This window comes from Oncorhynchus tshawytscha, linkage group LG03, assembly GCF_018296145.1.
Source record: "Oncorhynchus tshawytscha isolate Ot180627B linkage group LG03, Otsh_v2.0, whole genome shotgun sequence".
Lineage (NCBI taxonomy): Eukaryota > Metazoa > Chordata > Actinopteri > Salmoniformes > Salmonidae > Oncorhynchus > Oncorhynchus tshawytscha.
The window spans coordinates 19,199,250-19,225,572 of NC_056431.1; the positions used below are offsets into that span (position 1 = coordinate 19,199,250).

At 43.4% G+C, this 26,323-nt stretch overlaps 1 protein-coding gene across 9 annotated transcripts in view; it reads left to right on the forward strand.

The window, feature by feature from the left end:
• The window catches only part of mef2d (myocyte enhancer factor 2d), a 78,667-nt gene that overhangs the window by 35,135 nt on the left and 17,209 nt on the right, over positions 1-26,323 (forward strand). For 6 of the 9 annotated variants that reach the window (XM_024395219.2, XM_024395256.2, XM_024395243.2 and 3 more), the window contains exons 2-6: positions 2,938-3,310; positions 5,217-5,420; positions 19,006-19,143; positions 22,975-23,182; positions 25,306-25,362. In XM_024395219.2, the coding sequence (XP_024250987.1) occupies positions 3,257-3,310; positions 5,217-5,420; positions 19,006-19,143; positions 22,975-23,182; positions 25,306-25,362 (661 nt within the window). In that variant the 5' untranslated portion in view covers positions 2,938-3,256. Of the gene's footprint in view, positions 1-2,937; positions 3,311-5,216; positions 5,421-18,781; positions 18,917-19,005; positions 19,144-22,974; positions 23,183-25,305; positions 25,363-26,323 lie in introns of all 9 variants that reach the window. The other 3 variants (XM_024395234.2, XM_042311503.1, XM_024395274.2) reach the window with 1 other exon arrangement.

Below are 26,323 nucleotides of genomic sequence, written 5' to 3' on the forward strand. Positions count from 1 at the left end.
TAATTAACGGGTATCGACCTAATTCTGCTCTGCATGCATTATTTGTTATTTTACATTGTACACTGAGGATATTTTTGCTGAATTCTGCATGCAGTCTCAATTTGGTGTTTGTCCCATTTTGTGAATTCTTGGTTGGTGAGTGAATCCCAGACCTCACAAACATAAAGGAGAATGGGTTCTAGAACTGATTCAAGTATTTTTTTTGCCAGATCCTAATTGGTATGTCAAATTTTACATTCCTTTTGATGGCATAGAAGGCTCTTCTTGCCCCTCTCTCTCCTCTCTCTCTCGCGTTAATGTCACCTCTCCCGGTTCTTACTGACACCAACCCTCTTTCCATTTACTGTAACAAGCATCCTCACCCACTGGGCACTGACCAACATCTCACTTCCATGGATGTTGAAATTTGGTCAGTCCGCCCTGGCCAGACCAAATTTGTACCAATCATAGAAGTCTATGTTTCACAAGTTTGGACAGTAGAGTAAAGTAGAGTACAATACACCAGTAAAGTACAGTATAATTGAATGTACTATACTGAACATATCTACTTTACTGTACTCGACTCTTCTGTGATGTCCAATCTTGTGAAACATAGACGTCTATGATTGTTTCAGATTTGGTCTGGTCCGGACCAACCAAATGCGGTCTTGTTTGGGGGCGGAGCTCATTACAATCATACCCAGTGTGTAGAATAATACCCAAAAGAAGGATGTTGCATATTTCTACTTTTTTTGTGTACCCATTTAGGATACATCACCATGAAGAGAATTATATTCATAGCCATAATTATGCATTTCTATATAGTACAGATCAGGGACTCATGATGTAATTCCGTTACCGTAACTCTGTTACCAGATGTAAATTCACTTCACCTACTGTTGTTCAATAACCAAAATATAATTTTTCAAACTAAAGGTGTTGAATGTTCTTTCTGCAGACATATTTTAATCTTAATTTGAGCAGATATTTACTTTTTTCTCAAATGTGGTCGCTTAACAAACTGAGGGAGATTTTACAGTAATTACATTACCAAACTTTGCATCTGCACAGTTCTTCCAGTAAATGCGTTTTTGTGAAATGTTCCGTGTAAATTGTTCAAAGTAGTCCTTGTGCATTGAGTTATATGCTTTGTTAAACTTTGAAATCAATTGTTTTTGTTGAAAATGTATGCCAAAGTGAAAAAGTGTAATTCCATTGCCACGGAAATGCCCTAATACAACCCCCTCCATATTTTCCATGTAAAACGTGAGCTGAAGATACCTCTATTTATTTTGCTCTGGCTTTATTTTTAAGAGAACAATTATGACATGCATAACACCCTTTTCTCAGACTTCTCCTATTGTCCTGCCTCCAAGCCAAATACGTAGTGCATAATTAATGGAGAACGCATTGCCACAGTGAAGGCAATTGATTAAACTGAAAGAAAATGTGTGGTACCTGCACACACCGACACACAGAACCCGTTCTATCACGTCATTTTTTTTTTTTTATGGTAATGGTAGCAGAGCAGGCATTAATCAGGGGGTGGTTTTACTATTCTCTCAGGTAAACAATGTGGGTGATGTAGTGTTGAAACTGCACTCAAGGCTTTCCAGATGCACTCACTCTAATGCAATGTCTCGGCTCCCACTGTCATGCGGGTGTGTGTGAACAGTACACAGTCTGGATGTATATATAGAGAGCTATTTTTAAGGCTGAACCACAAATAGTAGTAGTAGTGGGGCTTAATTAAAATGGTCCATGCCTCTGTTGCCATTCCTGGGTTGCTGTCTGCTCGTTCGTTCATTCATTCATGAATTCATATGCACACATGTACTCTGCACTCTCTCATTTGCCCTCTCTCTTTTTGTTGTTAGAAATTGCTATACATTGCAAAAAATAAATAATAAAACCCTGTTTAGTTAAAGGGGCAATCTGCAGTTGCTGCACCCACTTTTGAACTAATTAAAACAATGATATTTACCTAATGATTCTTAAAATAATATAACTTTAGAAATGCCTCATGAGCATAGTTAGTCACACCCCATCAGAACCCAAAATAAAAGCGTGTTTTTACTCCAATGTTTGTAAACATGAGAAATATAAACAAACACTATATTGCCTCAAAACATAGTTCAAACGATCATTTAGATTCTTATAGATGGTCGGTCCATAGCTCTTTCTCAGAATTTGAGAGTGGTTACATTTATCCAGTCCCTTCCCTCAGCCTTTTACTAAAACAGAGATGGGGTGGCCAGCTTTGTTATTAATTCAACTGCAGATTTAACCTTGACGTTTCTGTCTTCAATTAAATATTTATTTTTAAATACACTTATTTTCATTATATTAAAGGAACACTGTGTTATCTAACATGGAACGGTGCCAAATTACCACAGTTTAGATAACAAAACCTAGTGGTAATGATAACATTACTGGTTCAGTGACAGAATCCAAGAGCCTACTTCAAAACGCAACAGAAGCTCTGAGCATTAGCGTCCCGCCCACACATGGCGAGCATTCTCACTGGGCCATGGGGCCGGGCTCTGCCTTCGATTGGGAATCACATGCAGCGTATCAGGTCGGGCAGGTAGTTGCTGCGGGCAACCAACAGATCAGTTATGTGGCGGTGATGCCTCTAATAAAGCTGACACAGCACAGCCTCTCTCCCTGTGGCCCCCCTGAGGGGCACACTTGCCCCCATGGAAACACTAACCCCAAGAGAAGGGTTCCCCATCCTTCAGTTCCCCCCGCTGCTGCGGCTGCTCTTTCGAAGCGTGCTTCTAATTTGTCCGAAAGGAACCCTGACTTAAATGCATCGCTTTGGTTTCTCTGTCGAGTACTGTGGAGGTTAAAAGGCTAAGACAATTGTTGATTCTGAAGGATGTTGGCAGGAATGGTGCATGAACGATACCTCTACCTCTCCCGAATGTCATACTGATCCAATGCTCTGTTTTCCAGGAGTAACACACCTACATTAAAGAGGGGGAGAGGATCCTAATTCAGAGGACCAGTGGATGACCTGCCTGCTGTACAGACCATGATCTGAAGGCCCCGCCACATGGTCCCATTCTTCTTCCTTATTTCCTGCAGGGGTAAGAGCTCCTAGACCAGCTGCCATAGACAGGTGGAGCGGAGGGAGATAGAGAGAGTGTGTACGAGAAAGAGTGCGACAGCCAAGCGCCTAGTCGGCAACAGTGCCCACCAACCACCTCCACAGGACAGCCGTGCCCTCCGACCCCGCCACGCCCCCTGCCCCTCCCACCGCCAGACCGGAACCATGGGAAGGAAAAAGATCCAAATACAGCGGATCACAGACGAACGGAACAGACAGGTGTGTGTGTGTGTGTGTGTGTATGTGTGTGCATAATGTTTATTTGTATGTTAGAACTCTATCATGCCTATGACTACACCAGTATTTTTCCAAGACGATGACAGGCTAAATGATCCTTCTAAAAATGATTAACTGGTTAATGGGCTTTGGTTCATTTGAGCTTATTGAGTAATGGATGTGATGCGTCTGCCATCCCCAAAATGTCCCTGGCTAAGTAGAACCTGAGTGTTTTAGACACTAGGTGGATCGAGGTCCTGAAGTCGTCTTAATCTTTTTGTATTTCTTTATAGGTGCCCATTTTCATAGAGCAGCACACAGAGACTCAAAATGCTTCAGGCATTCAAGCATTATGTTGATTCATAAAAAGTTGATAGAAATATTGGTGAACCATCATCCTACTAGATGTTGATCACAGAATACTGTCATTAGCACTAATGGATTGGCCCCGTCCCCAAGGCTATAGACTCTGATGGAAATTCAACAGCATGTGAAATACATGTTGTGAAAAGAGAGCGTGAGAACCACAAATACTTTACATAGTAATGGATTATTAACTGAACGCCGAATGCTACAGAGACCATGAACACTCCTGAAACATTGCAGGTGCAGAAAGTAGAGCAGCTGGGGAGGTTGTGGTTGTCACTGTGGCTTCCTCCTCTCCTCCCCACACAACCGCACTCGTCAGGACACGGCCATGAAACAACTCATCCCTCTCATGGCGGATGTCTTGTTCTGTCGTTCGTTGCCATTGGTTACTTGCAATTCTATTCTTAATGTCAGTTATGTTCAGCTTGTTTATCTTGGCATTCATGTCGAAGGAAGGATCAAGACTAAGTATTGTTGAAGACTCTGTGTACCTCACGCCTCCGACAAATCAGAGCATTTCTATTCGTGATAAACCGTCTTATAATTGGTTATGAGAGTCATTGTAATAGTATTGTTTATCAGCTCTGTGAGCCTGGCTTACCATTGTCCTCGCTGAACTTTCTTCCCCTTGTTTCTATGTTCTGCTCTGTGTGTGTGTGTGTGTGTGTGTGTGTGTGCGTGCGTGTGGAGTTGATTGTGGGAGTGTGTGTGATGGGGTTTGAGGGAGGGGGTGGTAGGCGGTTGCCCATGGATACGACCCCGATATAATTTGATTTGTGGCAGCGGGAAGCAATGAGTGAGCAAGAACGACACAGAGAGGAAAAGGGAGAGAAAAGGAAATGAGGGCGAGGAAATGAGAGAGACGGAGACAGTGAGAGAGGGAGACAGAGACCGTGGGGAGGACAAGGAGAGCACAAGCTGGCTCCTGCCCCATAGAGAGGCATCAGTGTAACATGGGGGTGCTCAAGCAATTATAGAGAGAGGGGGAGATGGAGAGAGCGAGAAAGAGAGAGCGAGCAATTGAAGGTCTCACATGGCAGCTGTAGAATCTGCCTGTGTGGTTCCTTTCCGTGCGTCTGCTTCCTCGCGCTCCTCTCTGATCCTGTCTACAGCAAAACAAACAAACTCAAATTCCCCCATTGCATAAATGCCTCAAAACCAAGGGAGTGGTATTAACCACAACACACTACAGGACCTCATCCCGGTTGTCACCTTTAATTAGCTGTCTGTAATGTGTTGTTTGTTCACACATTGGCTGTTCTCTAAGAGACTATTATTTACTGTTATTGATATAGTCCCTCCCACTTTTATTACATTTAACCAATTATTACTACAAATTCCTTCACTTTTACAGTATTGCTAATGTTATTGTTCTTCCTTTTTCCTTCTATGCCAAATATCCCCTTCCCCTTCCCGATATCACCTGCCAATCCCCCTTCTCCCTCCCAATACCCCCCCACACACACACACACACAACATCCCTTCCCTGCCACCCTCTAATATACCCCCCAATATACCCACACCATCCCTCCCATCACAGGTGACGTTCACCAAGAGGAAGTTTGGTCTGATGAAGAAGGCGTACGAGCTGAGTGTGCTGTGCGACTGTGAGATCGCCCTCATCATCTTCAACCACTCCAACAAGCTGTTCCAGTACGCCAGCACCGACATGGACAAGGTCCTGCTCAAATACACCGAGTACAACGAGCCCCACGAGAGCCGTACCAACGTCGACATCATGGAGGTAATGGAGGAGGGAGAGAGGAGGAGGAGGAGTTACTGTGTAGTCCCTGCAGGAGAGAGTGAACAGGGTGGTTGTGTGTTCTGAGGGGGAGGGGAGAGGTGTTACAATATGGTATTTTAGTACAGAGCCATGGTGGAGAGGCAGTAATGAAATGGCTCGCTGTGTTTCATTTTGTTTTTATATCCGTGGTTGTAATATAGTTGTAATATGGTCATAATATGCTTGTTTAGAAGGTAGTTTACATTTGATAACACTTTATTTTAGGGTTTGCCTATAACCTGTTGATTGTTTTATTTTGTATTATATATTTTTAACAAATTAAGTAGGCAATATTTCAGTTCATGATTTATATTTGAAAGCAGGCCCACGTGACCTGGTGTTATGTTTTCTTGATATCAAGAGCTGTTTTATTTTTGACTACCACCACTCTGGTCTGGATGAGCGCAATCAATCCAAAGCCATCAGCTCCATCAGGTCTTTATTTATGTAGCAAGAGAAAGGGATGTTTATTTCTTTCTCTTTTCTTTTTTTAGAGTATTCAAGATCGCTTTTATTTTTTTGTGTGTGCTTTTCTCTGAATCTTTGGTTGAATCCAGAGTTGTTTGGATGTGTTTGTCATTGCCAGAGTAGACAAATATAAACACAAGCTACAAGCCTTGATTCCTCTTAAAGCAAATGTCTAGTGAGAGGGCAGGTACAGTAACTTCCATGAGATTACCTCAGAGAGATCAAGAGGGCAGTTAGCCTAGCATGGCCGCCCCTAGCTAACATAGGCTGGCTCTAGAAGGCCTTAAATGTACACCAGTGTGCTGTGGCCAGATTACAGGCTTGTGTGGGGCCTGTTCCAGTATCCATCCAGGCCTGGCCGGCTGCCTGGTGCCTGGGATCATGGCGGGAGGGCAGAGGTAGGGACAGCTGGACCTGCTGTCACCACCCCCTAGCCTTGGCCGGGGCTCCAAGGCCACTCCAACAAAAAGCCTCCGGTCCTCACGAAAACATGCTATCACAAAATGGAGGGTTGCACAAAGGAGGAGGAGCATAGAGAGACTTTCTAGATAGGGAATGTGAATGAGGTTACATTGAGCGAATGAGCCCTCAAGTGGTATCTTTTTTCCACCAACATGGATGTGCGGTATCATTTATCTGCCTTGACCCTATTTATACACGTTGGTTTTTTCATTGATTCATAAAAATGGGCAGATACATTTTAACTGGCTATTTAAATAGTAACTTACCACTTATAATTCATATACAGTGAAGCCTTTTCGCTCTATAAAGACCATGTCACTGGATCATGAAATTCTTGGTACAGCCGTTGCAGCTGTCCATTACCACGTGGAATAACTGAGATCGCATTCAGAGTGTCTCTCTCGCTGTTTCTCTCTCCTCTGTCTCCTATGTCTTTCTGTCTGTGGATGGCAGAGGTGAGGGCTTTCAGTGGGAGAGCTACATGGAGCTCCAGTTGCAGATGGCTCTTAAGTGTGTGTGCTGTGGCAGGGATTTGGGCCGCTCCGGGCCACATTAGCTTAAGCTCCACTGGCTGTGTGTGTGTGTGTGTGTCTGCCTGTATTTGTGTGTAAGCCTTCATGTTTGTGTGCATGCGCCCGCTCTGCAGTGGCCCGTGAGAATGCCTCATACAATATTCAGGCCAGATGCCTCGGCGCGGGAGTGTGTCACTGCCTGAATCCATATGAGGGTTCCCCCATGCATCTCCATCTCCTTCAGTAAGCCTCAGGCCCAGAGGAGAACCACTGTTCTACTGCCATTCCTCAGACCGAGAGGCTCCTTCTAGCTTGTTTAGTTTGATCTGTATTGTGTAGCGAGGGAGAGGGGCAGAGTTGAGATGAATCTCTTGGCACTGGTGAGTGGGGAAAGAGGAGGAGAAAAACAGAGGAAAGAGAGGAGAGGGGTTGAGCGGATGGGCACAAAATGTGTCCATTTGCCGCTCTGCCTCCCTCCAAGCAAGTGCTTTGGTGTATGAATTATGGAGTTGGATGCAGTCACGCACACACACTTAGTCATACATTATGCTTATTATGTACCCCACACACACACACACACACACACACACACACACACACACACACACACACACACACACACACACACACACACACACACACACACACAGTACATTAATATACACACACATAAATATACAGAACATTAATATACAAACACACAAATATACTGACCCAATGCTCAAAAGCACTTGTACTAACACTGAAATGTGCAGCTACATACAGTACCAGTCAAAAGTTTGGACACCTACTCATTCAAGGGTTTTTCTTTATTTCTACATTGTAGAATCATAGTGAACACATCAACACTAAAATAACACATATGGAATCATGTAGTAACCAAAAGTGTTCAACAAATTAAAATATATTTTAGATTTTAGATTCTTTAAAGTAGCCACCCTTTGCCTTGATGACCTCTTGGCATTCTCTCAACCAACTTCATGAGGTAGTCACCTGGAATGGATTTCAATTAACAGGTGTGCCTTGTTAAGTTAATTTTTCGCATTTCTTAACTTGTTATGGCTGCAATCCCACTAACGGGATAAGTGTCATCAACAACCGCTGAATAGCATAGCGCTACATTCAATAAATATTACTATAAATATTTATATTCATGAAATCACAAGTGCAATATAGGAAAACACAGTTTAGCCTTTAGTTAATCCACCTGTCATGTCAGATTTTGAAATTATGCTTTACAGCGAAAGCAATCCAAGCGTGTGTAAATTTATTGATCGCACGACAAAACATTAAGTACACTTAGCATCAGGTAGCTTGGTCATGAAAATCAGAAAAGCAATCAGTTACACAACAAATGTTCCTTTTGTTCCATAAAGGTTATTTTTATATCCAAAATACCTCTGTTTGTTTGCCGTGTTATGTACCACAAGAAAGAGCGGTCACGACAACGCAGACGAAAATTCCAAATAGTTTCCATAATGTCCACAGAAACATGTCAAACGTTTTTTATAATCAATCCTCAGGTTGTTTTTAAAATATATACATCGATAATATATCAACCGCAAATGTCTTTCACAGTAGGAGAGGGAAAACCAATACCTATCCAAACTCTGTTGCGTGAGCAAAACTCATGTGACCACTTGACGCGATGTTATCGTTCTGGCTAATTTTTCAAAATAAAAGCCTGAAACTATGTCTGATGACACCTTGAGGAAGGGATAGGAAAAGGAATCTGGTTCATATCCCTTTAAAACAAGCAAAGGGAGGCTATGGAACATGGAGTTTTCAAAATAGAAGCCACTTCCTGTTTTGATTTTCCTCAGGGTTTCGCCTGCAATATCAGTTCTGTTATACTCACAGACAATATTTTGACAGTTTTGGAAACTTTAGTGTTTTCTATCCAATACTAATAATGATATGCATATATTAGCAACTGAGACTGAGGAGCTGGCCGTTTACAATGGGCACCTTTTCATCCAAGCTACTCAATACTGCCCCTGCAGCCATAAAAAGTTCATGCATTTGAGCCAATCAGTTGTGTTGTGACAAGGTAGGGATGGTATACAGAAGATAGCCCTAATTGGTAAAAGACCAAGTCCAAGCTCAAATAAGCAAAGGGAAACGACAGTCCATTACTTTAAGACATGAAGGTCAGTCAATCCGGAAAATGTAAAGAACTTTGAAAGATTCTTCAAGTGCAGTCGCAAAAGCCATCAAGCGCTATGATGAAACTGGCTCTCATGAGGACCGCCACAGGAAAGGAAGACCCTGAGTTACCTCTGCTGCAGAAGATAAGTTCATTAGATTTACCAGTTTCAGAAATCTGCAGCCCAAATAAATGCTTCAGAGTTCAAGTAACTGTTCAGAGGAGACTGTGAATCAGGCCTTCATGGTCGAATTGCTGCATAGAAACAACTACTAAAGGACAGCAATAAGAAGAAGAGACTTGCTTGGTCCAAGAAACACGAGCAATAGACATTAGACCGGTGAAAATCTGTCCTTTGGTCTGATGAGTCCAAATTTGAGATTTCTGGTTCTAACCGCCGTGTCTTCGTGAGATGCAGAGTCGGTGAACAGATGATCTCTGCATGTGTGGCTCCCACCGTGAAGCATGGAGGTGGGGGTGCTTTGCTGGTGGCACTGTCTAGGATTTATTTAGAATTCAAGACACACTTAACCATCATGGCTACCACAGCATTCTGCAGCGATACACCATCCCATCTGGTTTGCGCTTAGTGGGGCTATCATTTGTTTTTCAACAGGACAATGACCTAACACACCTCCAGGCTGTGTAAGGGCCATTTTTATTTATTTTATTTCACTTTTATTTAACCAGGTAGGCTAGTTGAGAACAAGTTCTCATTTGCAACTGCGACCTGGCCAAGATAAAGCATAGCAATTCGACACATACAACACAGAGTTACACATGGAATAAACAAAACATACAGTCGATAATACAGTAGAAAAAATCTAACAAAAAAGTCTATATACAGGTGAGTGCAAATGAGGTAAGATAAGGGAGTAAATAGGCCATGGTGGTGAAGTAATTACGATATAGCAATTAAACACTGGAATGGTAGATGTGCAGAAGATGAATGTGCAAGTAGAGATACTGGGGTGCAAAGGAGCAAGATAAATAAATAAATACAGTATAGGGATGAGGTAGATAGCCCATCTGTAAACAGCCCATCTATGTACAGGTGCAGTGATCTGTGAGCTGTTCTGACAAGAAGGAGAGTGATTGAGATGGAGACCCTACCCAAACCCAATTGAGATGGTTTGGGTTGATTTGGACCGCAGAGTGAAGGAAAGCAGCCAACAATGTGGGAACTCCTTCAAGACTGTTGGAAAAGCATTCCAGGTGAAGCTGGTTGAGAGAATGCCAAGTGTGTGCAAGGCTGTCATCAAGGCAAAGGCTGGCTACTTTGAAGAATCTAAATTATATTTTGATTTGTTTAATATTTTGGTTACTACCTTATTCCATATGTGTTATTTCAGTTTTGATGTCTTCACTATTATTCTACAATGTAGAAAATGGTAAAAATAAAGAAAAACACTGGAATGAGTTGTGTCCAAACATTTGATTGGTACTGTATGTACACACACAATTTTCTTCACACAGTTGGGCATTCCTTCATTCTAGTACACAGCTGGGAGGTGATGCATATGTACATACACAGCTTCTCTCTGTGCTGCACGTGCAGTGTGTGTGTGTGTGTGGGCAGCCTGCCTCTCCTGCCAGAACGTGTTAATCCGCTTCACTGCAGATCCCAATCAGGGGCGAGGGAAGGAAAAGTTATGGAGAATGAGCTCTGAATGAGGAGGGAGATGAATCAAATCAAATCAAATCCAGGGAGAGGAGAGAGGAAGAAGAGGAGGGGATGCCCTTTTTCTTAAGCAGCTCAAAGAGGAAGATCTTACCATAGCATGGCTTAAAGACTTTGTCACTGCCCTGATTCAAGGTCACGGTGAGAGGAGCTCCTCATGACACGCACCACTAAACAGCACTTGACAAGATTCCCCATAAGTAATTGATTCTAATTAGAACATATAATTGCCCATCACTTTTCAATATGGAGGCCCAACACCAAAAAGAGTTTTGGGTAGAGGCCAGGGCCCTTCGGAACTGTCCTATCATGACGCTGATGGTTCCTCATGAGGCAGGCCTCCCTCAGAATAATCCCGTTTTGCCACATCAGCCAAATTCCTGGGACGTGCCCTAAGACCTGTCATATTCAAATATCCTAAATCGGGACAGGATAGGGTCAATGGGGGCTTCTCCTTATCAAGTCACCTCCAAAGGTCATGGAGATGACTTGATCGCCATGGAGACGGTAATAGGTTTTATTATGATGCATCAGGATGTGATGGTAAATGGCATCTAATCAGATTCAGTTTTTTGTTAAACAGGCACTTAGTCTGCATCATGTTTGTTGTTGTTACTGCCAGGAACATTAATGGGGCATGATTGATTATTTAAGAGCAAATGAAAGCCGCATTTATTTATTCATCACGGCAAGCTAAATAAATAGTGTGATGTGATGCCTAAGTTAAAATTAATCTCAATTTTTTTAAAGAGCAGCATTATTCCCCTTTTAGACAGACTGTTAAATGGGGCGGCAGGTAGCCTAGTGGTTAGAGCGTTGGACTAGTAACCGAAAGGTTACAGATCGAATGACCGAGCTGACAAGGTACAAATCTGTCGTTCGGCCCCTGAACAAGGCAGTTAACCCACTGTTCCTAGGCTGTCATTGAAAATAAGAATTTGTTCTTAACTGACTTGCCTAGTTAAATAAATAAAAAAATACAGCAGAATACGATTGCTTGGTCTGTGATACAGATCATATGGGCCTCCTCGTAGGGATAAGTACACTGTCATCCGGCAGATTCCAGACCATCCATATCCAATGAGGGCATGGTCCGCTACCTCTGTACTCTGTGAGGAAGCAAGACATCAGCCCCTCCTGAGATGGTGTGATAGAGGGGGTTCATTAACCACATGTATAAGTAATAACACCCACCGCTGGCCATTGTGGTAATGGCACAATGTACCTGAATGCGGGCAACTGCAAAAGGGACGTGACATTACCTTCTGCCTTTGTGGTCCTGGGCCCCGGCCCGTACTGCTCACCACATACTTCCATTCTAAAGAGAGAAGGTAGAATTTGAGAAAAGGAGAGATGGATGGCATTTTGAGATCAAAAAGTAGGATGAGAAGCTGTGGGAATAGGTCAAGAGAGGAAGAGGTCAAAAGAAGACAGAAGTGAGAGATGGATAGACGGGAGATGGAGGAGAAATGAAGCTCAGATAAGAGGATAAAGGAGAGCAGTGCAGGATAACATGTAGGAGGATGACGTGAGAGGACTGTATGGATCGATTATTAGATCCTGAGAGAAAAAGGATGGAGAAAGAGATGAATATAAATGGATAGAGTGAAAGAGAAGAGGGTGAAAGGTGAAGGAAAGCGAGAGATACAGCTGGAGAGAGAAAGACCAGGACCGAGCGACCGCGAGAGAATGAAAGAGAGAGCAGGAGATAGGACGAGAGTGCCAGAGGGGGAGGGGCAGGGAAGCTCACAGCCCAGCCAGTCAGACTGTGTGCTGCTCTGCAGGGGAATCTTACCCTGGCAACACAATAGAGGGCAGCACTTGAAAGAGTGTGCCAGCGGGGGAGAGGTGCGGAGGGACCGGTGAACAGATGGAGCTGACTGAAACAAGCTGATCAGCTGACCGACTTCTGCGTGTGTGTGTGTGTGTGCGTACCTTTATATAGGGCTGCCATGTCCTATTGTCAGGGCAGGTTTGTATGTAGCGATTTTGTTTTTGTTGACAGTCGGCTGCATATGTCCATGACTCTACCACGTCCCCGCACAGACTTTTGTCAGATGTTGTCATTGTCAGTTTTTAGTTTTTTAGGTCAGCACAGACACACGGATCATGTTTTCTATGAACAGTGCAGAATAAACAGCATGGAGGCTAAACAGTGTCAGGAAGTTCTAGTGTCTAATTTGATGAGTGCACTGATTTGAATTTATATACCTGAACAGAGAAACCGGGTACAGATGAAAGAATCATCTCTGTGGGTGGAATGTATTTCACACTGTGTGTAATAATATGAATATAATATATATATATATTATGGATATCACAGTATACATTATGGATGATAATATTTAGAGTGAATTTGATCTGTATTGGGGGGTTTAGCTCAGTAAACCTGGATTTAACTTCACAGTTGGTTAGCTAATGACTGCATTAGTCTTTTTACGTCTTTTATTCTCTCTACCTCTCAGCTTGGCATTGAATTTCATGTTATTGAGTCATCCTCACTACACAGAGAACAGTGATAGTCCCTAGTGGGTGTCCCAGAGAACATCCACTTATCTACTAATCAAATCTCCATCAGGCAGTACTCACTGTATGGTGGATAATACAGTCCTCTCTCTGCAACGCAATACTGTAGATACCCATTTATTTATGTTGCTTTACTTAAATACATATTCCCCTTTTCCATATACAATAGAACTGAATAGTATATCTGTCATTTGGAAGAATTTGCGGCACTAGGTGGGAATCCATTTTGCTAGTGTCAGGATCTGGTTTGCTGTTTGGTCCAGATCCCACTGGAAAAGCTACTTACAGTTAAGCTTGTTTCCAGAATCATGTCAAAATAAGACCCTTTCCACTGTGCATTTCGAGCTGAAATGGCCTGACTGCCCAACTCTCTGGCTGGCTAACACCGCGGTGTGCTTCTGTTTCACCCCCTACCCTTTACCTTTGCTCAATGGCTTTTGTTGGCGTGCCGCTTCACACCAATTTAGAGGTGCTCGAATATTCGAGCCGACAGAGGAAAAAAAATATGTTGATGTGCCCTTAAGCAAGGCACTTAACCTTAATTTGCTCCAGGAGCACCATACTACTACTATATACAGTACCAGTCAAAAGTTTGGATTCCTACTCATTCCAGGGTTTCTCTCTATTTTTACTATTTTGTACATTGTAGAATAATAGTGAAGACAAACTATGAAATAACATACAAAATTAAGTGTTAAACAAATCAAAAATAGATTTAAGATTCTTCAAAGTAGCCACCCTTTGCCTTGACAGCTTTGCACACTCTTGGCATTCTCTCAACCAGCTTCAAGAGGTAGTCACCTGGAATGCTTTTCCAACAGTCTTGAAGGAGTTCCCACACATGCTGAGCATTTGTTGGCTGCTTTTCCTTCACTCTGCGGTCCAACTCATCCCAAACCATTTCAATTGGGTTGAGGTCGAGTGATTGGAGGCCTAGTCATCTGATACAGCTTCATTAAATAGTATCCGTAAAACACCAGTCTCAACGTCAACAGTGATGAGGCGACTCCGGGATGCTGGCCTTCTAGGCATAGTTGCAAAGAGAGAGCCATATCTCAGACTGGCCAATAAAAATAAAATATTAAGATGGGCAAAAGAACAATTACTGGACAGAGGAACTCTGTCTAGAAGGCCAGAATCCAGGAGTAGCCTCTTCACTGTTGACGTTGAGACTTGTGTTTTGCGGGTACTATTTAATGAAGCTGCCAGTTGGGGATTGTGAGGCGTTGGTTTCTCAAACTAGACACTAATGCACTGGTCCTCCTGCTCAGTTGTGCCCTGGGGCCTCCCACTCATCTTTCTATTCTGGTTAGAGCCCATTTGCGCTGTTCGGTGAAGTGAGTAGTACACAGCGTTGTACGAGATCTTCAGTTTCTTGGCAATTTCTCACACAGAATAGCCTTAATTTCTCAGAACAAGAATAGAGTGATGAGTTTCAGAAGGAAGGTTTTTGTTTCTGGCCATTTTGAGCCTGTAATCGAATGCACAAATGCTGATGCTCCAGATACTCAACTAGTCTAAAGATGGCCAGTTGTATTGCTTCTTTAAAATCAGAACAACAGTTTTCAGCTGTGCTAACATAATTGCAAAAGGGTTTTCTAATGATCAATTAGCCTTGAAATGATAAACTTGGATTAGCTAACAAAACGTGCCATTGGAACACAAGAGTGATGGTTGCTGAAAATGGGCCTTGGTATGCCTACGTACAGTTGAAGTTTACATGAACTTAGGTTGGAGTCATTAAAACTAGTTTTTTAACCACTCCACAAATTTCTTGTTAACCAACTATAGTTTGGCAAGTTGGCTAGGACATCTAGTTTGTGCATGACAAGTAATTTTTCCAACAATTGTTTACAGACAGATTATTTCACTGTGTCACAATTCCAGTGGGTCAGAAGTTTACATACAGTAAGTTGACTGACTTTAAACAGCTTGGAAAACTCCAGAAAATTATGTCATGGCTTTAGAAGCTTCTGATAGGCTAATTGACATCATTTGAGTCAATTGGAGGTGTATCTGTGGATGTATTTCAAGGCCTACCTTCAAACTCAGTGCCTCTTTGCTTGACATCATGGGAAAATCTAAATAAATCAGCCAAGACCTCATAAAAAAATTGTCTGGTTCTTCCTTGGGAGCAATTTCCAAATGCCTGAAGGTACCATGTTTATCCGTACAAACAATAGTACGCAAGTATAAACACCATGGGACCACGCAGCCGCCATGCCGCTCAGGAAGGAGACGCGTTCTGTCTCCTAGAGATGAATGTAAAAAAAAGTGCAAATCAATCTCAGAACAACCGCAAAGGACCTTGTGAAGATGCTGGAGGAAACAGGTACAAAAGTATCTATATCCACAGTAAAACAAGTCCTATATTGGCATAACCTGAAAGGCCGCTCAGCAAGGAAAAAGCCACTGCTCCAAAACCACCATAAAGAAACCAGATTACGGTTTGCAACTGTACATGGGGACAAAGATCGTACCTTTTGGGGAAATGACCTCTGGTCTGATTAAACAAAAATAGAACTTTTTGGCCATAATGACCATTGTTATGTTTGGAGGAAAAAAGGGGGAGGCTTGCAAGCCAAAGAACATCATCCCAACCGTGAAGCACGGGGGTGGCAGCATCATGTTGTGGGGGTGCTTTGCTGCAGGAGGGACTGGTGCACTTCACAAAAAGGGTGGCATTATGAGGCAGGAAAATTTGGATATTTTGAAGCAAGACATCAGTCAGGAAGTTAAAGCTTGGTCGCAAATGGGTCTTCCAAATGGACAATGACCCCAAGCATACATCCAAAGTTGTGGCAAAATGGCTTAAGGACAAAGTCATGGTATTGGAGAACACCAGCGATTAAAACAGTCTCTTTGTCCTTCGCAAACTCAACAAACTTACGGTGAGAGGGTTTTTTGTGGTTCCTGAAGCGCTGCCTACAAGCTTCAGGCACCAACTCATAAGCATGCAACACGGTTGTTTTAACTATATCACACTGTAAACTGTCTTCCAGGGAGAGAGCAGCTACTACTTCCTGGGCTTTCCCAGACAATTTACATTGCAACAGGAGCGGCCAAACCTCGAGTGGCCAATGCAGCGCAACGGCCACACGCTCAAACGCAGAGAAATAGTAATCAACTTCCGACTCCCGGAATGGAGGGACTAAAGCAATATTTTTACTCACATCGAAGTGGGCTTGATGATGGGCAGGTTGTGAAATCGCACTGGAGCCAGCGTCTAGCTCCACTTGTCGGATCCTCACCTCCTTGTCGATTTTCATTTTCCTAATTTCTAAATCAAACTTCATCCATCTATCTTTTTGCTCCATTTCCAAACAGGCCAGCCTCACCTTTAGCCTTGCAGTTCCGTCTGAACGACCCGAAGCAAAAGATAAAGGGTCATATCGGGGCAATGTAAAGGGGGTACGAGCAACTCCTTCCTCCGCGCCATCCTCAGACTTGGCATCGGAAGGTCTACCCGTCTCATCTCCCTGAAGCCTCCCTCTCCTCATCTTTCAACGACAAAATTAGTTCTCACTAAACCCTCCCTGACTAGCACCAAAGCTCAGCCTTTCGGGCTTTCTCAGGGACGAAGAGTCCATAATCATCAGCTATGGCACAAAGGTCTACTTTACGCAACCCCACCAACAGAGGGCGCTTCAGTAAACTCGGAGACTGCTGAGGCAGCCATGGTACACAGCAGCCTACTGAACACACGTAACTAAACAAGTCATCCAAACTCAACCTACCAGCACACCTCAATCACAGAGAGCTCAGAGCAGCAGGGTCCGGTGGGTTTAATGATCCCGGATGAGCCCCCATTATGTTACCTACACCTCTTGGAAGAGGGAACGCAACACCCTGCTTCACTCAACTCCCCGTGGAGTGAAAGAGGTGTAGGTGACTGTAGGTGTGGGTAAGGATGACAGAGGCAGAGAATATTACCTTTTACATGGAATATATTCTTCCTTCATACGGTCATTTGGGGGAAAGGGGCTGGACGGAACCAAAGTAAAAGTTAAAGAGCCCCCTCTCCTACCTTACCTACCCACTACTTACTTATTCTTAACGTCACTTGGCGTGCTAACCAAAATACTGGGGGTGGCCCACCCAGGTCTTACCTAGTGTGCATAGACAGATAACATACTACGGGTATATGTATGCCCGCAGGCCTATTGCCTAAACACTCCCATGGTGCCTTCCCCTTCCCCCCTGGAAACAAAAACAGAATAATTACTAACAGAAATTAACAATTTCAATTTCAAAAACACTGAGTCCTTTTGGCATACACATACCACTACAGGACCGGCTACAAAATACTTTACAAAAACTGTCTAACCAACACAGCACATACCAAGAAGTTCTCTCTCCAAACAAAGGAACACTGGCTTTTCACGCTGGAGAAGGAGTTGGTAATTGCAGACAGCTGTGTCTTTTGACGAGAGGGCGGGGTCAGAGCTCCAATCTGCAATGGGACCAACCAATCAGCTGATTGGAATCCAGGAAGCCATCCTGAAACATATACACATCCAAACACATACAAACCCAAAACACAGAAACTGGGGAACGTAACACCGTCACAAAGCCCAGGCCTCAATCCTTTAGAAAATTTGTGGGCAGAGCTGAAAAAGCTTGTGCGAGCAAGGAGGCCTACAAACCTGACTCAGTTACACCAGCTCTGTCAGGAGGAATGGGCCAAAATTCACCCAACTTATTGTGGGAAGCTTGTGGAAGGCTACCCAAAACGTTTGACCCAAGTTAAACAATTTAAAGGCAATGCTACCAAATACTAATTGAGTGTATGTAAACTTCTGACCCACTGGGAATGTGGTGAAATAAATAAAAACTGAAATAAATCATTCTCTCTACTATTATTCTGGCATTTCACATTCTTAAAATAAAGTTGTGATCCTAACTGACCTAAGACAGGGAATTTTTACTTGGATTAAATGTCAGGAATTGTGAAAAACTGAGTTTAAATGTATTTGGCTAAGGTGTATGTAAACTTCCGACTTCAATTGTAGATATTCCATAAAAAATCTGTCGTTTCCAGCTACAATAGTAATTTACAACATTAACAATGTCTACACTGTATTTCTGATAATTTTGGTGTTATTTTAACGGACAAAAAAAAGGCTTTTCTTTCATCAAACAAAGACATTTCTAATTGGCCCCAAACTTTTGAACTTGTGTGTGTGGGTGGATGAAAATGTTAGTCATTGTCCAGTGATAACTCCTCATTTCAGACATCTTTGTTGATTTGTGTAGAGTAAACCTTTAAAGGTGGTTAGCTTCGAAACGGCCATAGATGTTGTGAACATTGACATTGACCTTCCTGGAATGGATCGATTTTAAATATTATCTGAGGCTCAGAATCATGTTACTGGTTTTGTTCGAATGCCATCGCTGTTCCTTTCCTTATCATTATTAGAATTTAAATGATGGTACAGTCTGGTTAATGGGTGTTGTTGACATAATTGTGCATGAAAATGAAATGTTTTCCTCCTTCCTCTGCTTCTTCCTCCTCTAACCGCTTCAGACGTTGCGAAAGAAAGGCTTTAACGGTTGCAACAGCCCCGAGCCGGACGGCGACGACTCCATTGACCAAAGCCCGTTAAACGATGACAAGTACCGCAAGAACGAGGACCTGGATATCCTGTTCAAGCGCTATGGCGTGAGTACCATCGTCCTCTCGTCACATTCTCTAACCTCCCTCTCTCTCCTCTCCTCTCCTCTCTCCGTTGTGGGAACGAACGGACCAAGGCTCTGAACAAGAAAGAGCACCGGGACTCAGAGAGCCCAGACCCCGAGGAGCCCTTCTCCCTCACCCCCCACACTGAGGAGAAATACAAAAAAATTGACGAGGAGTTTGATAAAATGATGCAGAGCTATAGGCTGTCAGTGAGTACCGTGAGCTGTACCAGAACTGCTGTGTTACCAGACCGGACTGGATTTGACCCAGATCCGGTTGCAGACAGCAACTCAAATACTCACAGAGCACCCCACCACCCCCCACTCCTCTCCATCTCTCACCCACCTCTGTACCCACAATCCCCCTCTGATCGTGTGTGCCCAGGCAAGGATGTCGGGGCGCGGAGCTCAACAGTCTGATTGGAGAGTGGTCACAGGTCTCAGGAATCATTCATAAGCTATTGACAGATTTCATAAAGACTACATAAAAGTGGCATATGAGGATGCCATGGTAAACGGGGCAAAACTTCTCATTATTCATTGTCACCCCATTGTTAGTGTGAGAAGACTCGTACAAGATTCATGCTTTTCAAGGGTGTTAGTTTTACAGATAAAGTGTGACCATCTAGGTTCGGATAGGCTGTTCCTCATTTTCCAGGGTGTTTTTCAGACACTCTCCAGGGCTGCCTCATAATTGGCACGCTGCCACGGTTTATTGCCTCTTTTATTCCTCTCTCCGGTGCCAATTTTTTTATGATTCATTATTTTCCACCAGGGCTCAATAATGCCATTAACGTCAGTTTAATGAGGAGCACTCAATTTCAACCAGACTTCCTGTCTGATCTGGCCTCCCTATTGGTCACGAGGGATGGGACTTTGTCTATCGAGTTCCCGCCAGGCCAATGTGAAGGACTTTACTGCTCACAGGATGAGCTGAACTAGAGATATACACACCTATCCCTGACTTAAGCCCTGGTTTTTTAGAATGTATTATACAACATGTACTACAATGTATTGCGTAATCTGTATTATGCAGGATACTGTCACTAAGACAAAAAACTCAATGATGATGGAAAGGTTTTGTTCTCCAAAACTGATAATATTATCACACACCCAACCACTAACTTACATTAAAGCAGCGTTTCAGCAAAAAAGTTTGTCTCTCTATTGAATGAGTTCAGTGAATACCACTTATCCTGCATTTAACCTAAGCCGTATCTCCAACACTTTGGTGTTTGTGGTGAGCTGAAATAGCTCCTAAAAGCATTTCTGAGTAGAAAGAAGAAGAATAGAATTCAATCTGCCACCCCCTGGACAGTGTAGCTCCCACCCTAGACGATTGGATTCAAGCTAGCACTGGCTTTGGCCCCCCCATCCCCCACCTTGCCCGGCACACCTTTCACAGGGCCTACTGTAGCAAACGGAAGCATACAGCACCAATCTCCCTCAACAGCATCATAATCTACCAACATGACAGCTAGGGGGCTGGGATATACACGCTTAATCCCACTCGTACTGCAATCCCCGGAGTCGAGTAGAAAGTGCTAGGGAGCATAGGGAGGCTAGGCAGGCTACAGGCATGTACAGGATTATAAGGCTAGACTGGAACTTGCCAATTGGTGACACAGCTGATTTAGCTTTTCAGATTTAAGAGATGTTCCTTAATATTGTTTGCAATGTTATGTGTTGTGTTAGTTTGAAATTGACTGTGACTGTCAGAAAATTTGTACTAAAAAGAGACACATTTTCCTTATTTCTCTGTCATTTGAAATTATTTTAGAAATTTTTAAAGCACTAGTTTTCCCTCCTGTATTCCAACAATACTAAGATAAAAGCTGAGCATTCTTTTTGTGAAACGATTCGATCTAATTGCATTATACAGAGTATTCACTGGTAAGATCAACATTGTAGTCAAATATCAAGGACCTTTTAAAGGTCAACCGAACGTTGTTTTTGTGGTTTTAATCCGTCACTGCTAACAAATAGGATGAGACGTTCCCAAAAGTTGAAAGGAAAACTTTCAAAGGCTTCTAGGACAAGAGGGAGGGAAGGAAAGTAGGGCATTGGTTTAATTCATTCTGATACCCTCGCATCTAGGAAATACACCAATGTAGCACGGCGCTGAGAAAATAGGTTTGTTTTTTGTTATGCTGTTGAAGGCCTTGAGCTGCCTTCAATGAACCCACTTAGCCAGAGGAAAAGCTTAAAGACTATTATTTATCCAATATGATTCATTTTAGGGCCTTTATAATGACATGTATTTGACACAATGGATGAGTCACTCTACTCTAGTATTAAAATTATGCCCACGGGTAGTTATCTGACCTAACTTAGCAATACCACTGAATAACTTGTTATCCAAGAGATATCTGTCCAAATGGCACAGCACAGTTTAGTGTACATCAGTGTAGTATTAAACAGTATTTTAATGAGTGTACGATAAGTGTATGTAGGAAGTGCTGTCCCAGTGCTGTATGCTCCACGTTTCCACACCTCTGCCCCATCACACTAACCCCACTTCCATCCCTCCACCCATCCATCCATCCCTCCCTCCTCTCTGCCTGGCCAGTGTGCAGTGCTGCAGTGCTGTAACCTTCTGCCTTATATTGTAGACTACCTCTCCAGACGCCAGAACTGCCCACCAGCTTGCCCAGTAGGCTTACCCATTTGGGCTTTCTCTCTCTCTGTCTTTGTCTTTATTTCTCTTTTTTTCTTTTCTTCTCTCCCCTACCCTCACTTGCGCTTTCTTTCTTTCTCTGCCTCTTTCTCTCTCAGTTTCTGGTGCTCTGGGATTTGAGACATCTCTATTACTGTGGAGTCCAAGTCAGATTGGTTTTGTCACCATAGTCCCCTGAACATTCTTGCCATATACAGCATATTGAGTGACACCCTCGCAGGTCTTATGGGTCAGAGGAGCTACAGCACTAGTGACAGCCCAGATGCTTTTCTGTCTTTACGTTACCTAGCACTGTTGTTGTTCGTCACTAGAACAGGATAATGCAGACAAAGACTAATACTCAGTCTACTAAAATGCTATAAAGAAAGGAAAAGGTTACACTCAGTCTTGCCACATTGACAAATAGTTTGTCACAAGAATGACAGGACTCTTATCAGATTATGACCGATACATTACAAAACACACAATAACAAAATAATTTAGTCTCCTCTGCTCTCCTTTCTTCCCTGTATAGCATCGCACATACATCCCAGATGTAAACTTGTGGAATACGCTGTAGGCTAACGGGAAGGAAGGTCGATATGATGGACAGAGTAGAGCATCTTCTTTCTATCTTTTTAAACTGGGTCTCACTCAGCACATACAGTACCAGGCCACGCTTGGCCCATATTCTATATATAGAGGCCCTGCCTGCTTTATGCCATGATGAGGAAAACAGGGTGAAATGGGTTACAGGCAGAAGAGTGGACAACCCTAACCTGGGTCCTGTCTCTGACTAGGACCTGGTGTTGGTCTGGGTCACACGGCTAGTAATATTTAGCTGACTCAGGACCGGTTCAAAGCTATTTGCTAACTACACTTCTTATACTTTGATAAAGCAGTCCTTGATACTTTAGAGAATGTTTTAGTGACTAGTTATATGCATTTTTAAGGGTAAACGTTTACTTCAAAGTAAAATTAAGAAAATCAGCAGTCAACTTCTCAGGTAGAAGCTACATATCAGATACTCAAATTTCCAAGCTCTGTGCAAAAATAAAAAACTTTTATAGTTTCTCTTCAATTTTCCCTGCAATTAAAGATACTATGTGGGGTCGTGAGATGTCATATTATACATGTCACCAATAACCAATGCAATAACAATCCCATGTAGCTTTTATGATGTACACATAACCTTGCATGTGATCTGAAAGCAAACACTTTTTCAGCTTCTTGTTTCCATAAGTCACTTGCATGGTAACGAATCATGTGGGTGTGCTTGTGCGTGCACATGCTTCTGAGAGTGTGTGTTAGTGTCTTTAACATTATACATGTGCCCATCGTGCGGTTACATTTCTAAGCCCCTCCTCTTCCTGTCTTTCCTCCAGTCAGCCGTCCCACAGCCCACCTTCTCCATGCCCGTCACGGTGCCAGTGTCCAATCAGAACGCTCTCCAGTTCAGTAACTCTGGCGGCCTGGTCACCACCTCCTTCGTCACCTCCACCCTCACAGACCCTCGCCTGCTGTCGCCACAGCAACCATCTCTCCAGAGGAACACTGGGTCTCCAGGGTTACCACAGCGACCGGCCAGCGCAGGTAACGAACAGAGTGGACGGTGGTTAATGGTTGACTTCATCACAAGTTCAAGTTTTATTTGTCACATGCACAAGTACAGTGACATGCTTAACTTGCAAGCCATACACAACAGTGCAGTAATTTTGAAAAAATGTATTATCAAAATGGTGTAACTAATAATACAAAATAAAAAACAGGAGAAAAAAGAGAGGAAGCTATATATGGGGGCAGTGCCAATACAACATGTGCAGGGATACTGGAGTATTTGAGATGTACTGTACATGTAGGCAGGGATTAGGAGAAAGTGTCTGGTAACAGGATAGATGATAATAAAGTAGTAAACAGTATGGCAGCAGCATATGGTGTGCGTGTGTGTGTGTGTGTGTGTGTGTGTGTGTGTGTGTGTGTGTGTGTGTGTGTGTGTGTGTGTGTGTGTGTGTGTGTGTGTGTGTGTGTGCGCTCAAGAGTGGGTGCATGCTCAAGAGTGTAAATGAAGGCGTGATAGGCGGATTATACAAAACATTAAGAACACCTGCCCTTTCTTTGACAGACTGACCAGGTGAATCCTGGTGAAGGCTATGATCCCTTATTGATGTCACTTGTTAAATGTACTTCAATCAGTGTAGATGAAAGCGAGGAGACGGGTTAAAGAAGGATTTTTAAGCCTTGAGACATGGAGTGTGTATGTGTGTCATTCAGAGGGTGAACGGGCAAGACAAAAGATTTAAGTGCCTTTGAACAGGGTCCGGTAGGTGCCAGGCACACTGGTTTGTGTCAAGAACTGCAACGCTGCTGGGTTTTTCACGCTCAAAAGTTTCACGCGTGTATCAAGAACGGTCCACCACCCAAAGGACATCCAGCCAATTTGACACAACTGTGGTAAGTGTTGGAGTCAACATGGGTCAGCATCCCTGTGGAACGCTTTCGACACCCTGTAGAGTCCATGCCCCGACGACTTGAAGCTGTTCTGAAGAAAACAGGGTGGTGCAACTCAATATTAGGAAGGTGTTCATAATGTTTGGTATACTCGGTGTACATGTAAACAGGGCTGAAAAGTGACTTGTAGCAGGAATATATAAATATTTATGGTAATATACTAATGGTAATATATACATGTAAACTGGATAAATGGTGATGACAATCAATAATCAATGAGCAGCAGCGTAGTGGTAGTAATAGATCAAATCAATAATCATTTTAGCGGCAGGGGAGGTGTGAGGGGGAGCAGTAGTTGTTAGCCATTGAACAGTCTTATGGCCAGGGGATATAAGCTTTCGTAATCTTTCAGGCCTTTCTCAGACACCACCTAGCATGTATGTCCTGGATGGCTGAGAGCTCAACCCCAATAATGCACTTGGCTGTCTGCACCGCCCTCTGTAGGTCCTTCCTGTCGAGGGTGGTGCAGTTGCCATACCAGACAGGATGCTCTCAATGGTGCAACTGTAAATGTTCCTAAGAATCTGAGGGGCTCTGCCAAATCGTTTCACCCACATCTGTGCTGGTGTGAGAGGACCATGTTAAGTCCTCAGTAATGTGAACACTGAGTAACTTGAAGCTCTTGACCCTCTCCACTGCGGCCCCGTTGATATGGATCGGGGTGTGGACCCACTCCGGTTTCCTGTAGTCCACAATCAGCTCCTTGGTCTTGCTGACGTTGAGGGAGAGGTTGTTGTCTTGGTACCACACTGCCAGGTCTCTGATCAGGCCTACCATCGTTGTGTCATCAGCAAACTTGATGATGGAGTTAGTTGTGTGTGGCCACACAGTCGTGGGCGAACAGGGAGTACAAGATGGGCCTAAGCACACACCACTGAGGGGCACCCCTGTTAAGGATCAGTGTGGCTTAGGTATTGTTGCCTACTCTTACCACCTGAAGTTTACCCGTCAGGAAGTCCAAGATCTAGGGAGGTGTTCAGTCCCAGGTTCCTGAACTTGGTGACGAGCTTGGCGGGCTCTATGGTGTTGAAGTCTGAGCTGTAGTCGATGAACAGCATCAATGTTATGGATTCAGCATTGTTCATGTTCTTCATGTTTTCTTAGCAATTGTTACCATTCACATCCACTCGTATGTGCAACTTGTCCTTTTCTTGTCCTTAACTTGTCCTTTTCAAGATGGCCGCCATCTTCTGTTCTTACTTCCACAGGTGCTCTATTAGGAGGTGAACTGAACAACTCCAACGGAGGATGCCCGAGCCCAGTTCGTAAGTGACGTCTACTTCTGCTAAAATACCTAGTTGGGTTTGAGTAGTTTTTACTTAGCAAATAAGATGATACTGTATACACAGTGAACTGCGTCTCTCTGTTGTAGCTGTGACAATAGATCATTAGCTTGTTAGTTTTTACCCTTCATGGCTTTCCTTGATGTGATGGGAGTTGTGGGTTATAGTAAAGCATAAAAGGTGTATGGATTACACTTTGGGACAGACTCCACTGTTTGATGGAAGAGAAAAAGATGTCAGGATAGCTGGTCGATGGCATCCGCCACAAACACTGACACTTATGTACTCAAACACACACATACACACACACCTGTTGGCCAGCGACAGCTGAGGGTCACAGGAAAGCCACTTGTAAAAAGCTCAGGGGGTTGATGGGAAAGAGAACGAGAGAGAATGAAAGACTGAGGAAAAAAGGGAGCAAGAGGGGTAGAGAGAGACATGAATGACATGAACACTCTGGCCTAGCATCTACGCCTTCTCCTCACCCCCCTTCTTCTGTCTCCCCTGACCCTGCTTTCTCCTTTTCGCTCTCTGTCCTTCTCTCCCTCTATCGCAGCTGTTCCCCCATGTCCCCCCCTTCCACACACACACTCTAATCCCCCTGGTTCAAACTGTAGGCAGAGCCATCTCCTCAGAGGTGACTTTGACACCGGCCAGAGCCTCACTTCTAATCTAATTCCTCTCAGCATACAGTCATAGGTAGATGACAATATTATCAGATATTGTGCTACAATATCTTCCCCAAAACTGAATGACTGTATTATTGTATTGAGAAGAATATGTTTAACTATTTGTGACTAAGGTACTAAGCACCAAGTCTTAATTTACATTTTGTGAGCATAGGTTTGGCTTTCACATTGATATCAATGAAAGACTCGTACAAGTTACACACTCATATCTGAAGTTTCAGAATCAGACCCAAGTCACAAAGTCATGGAACAGG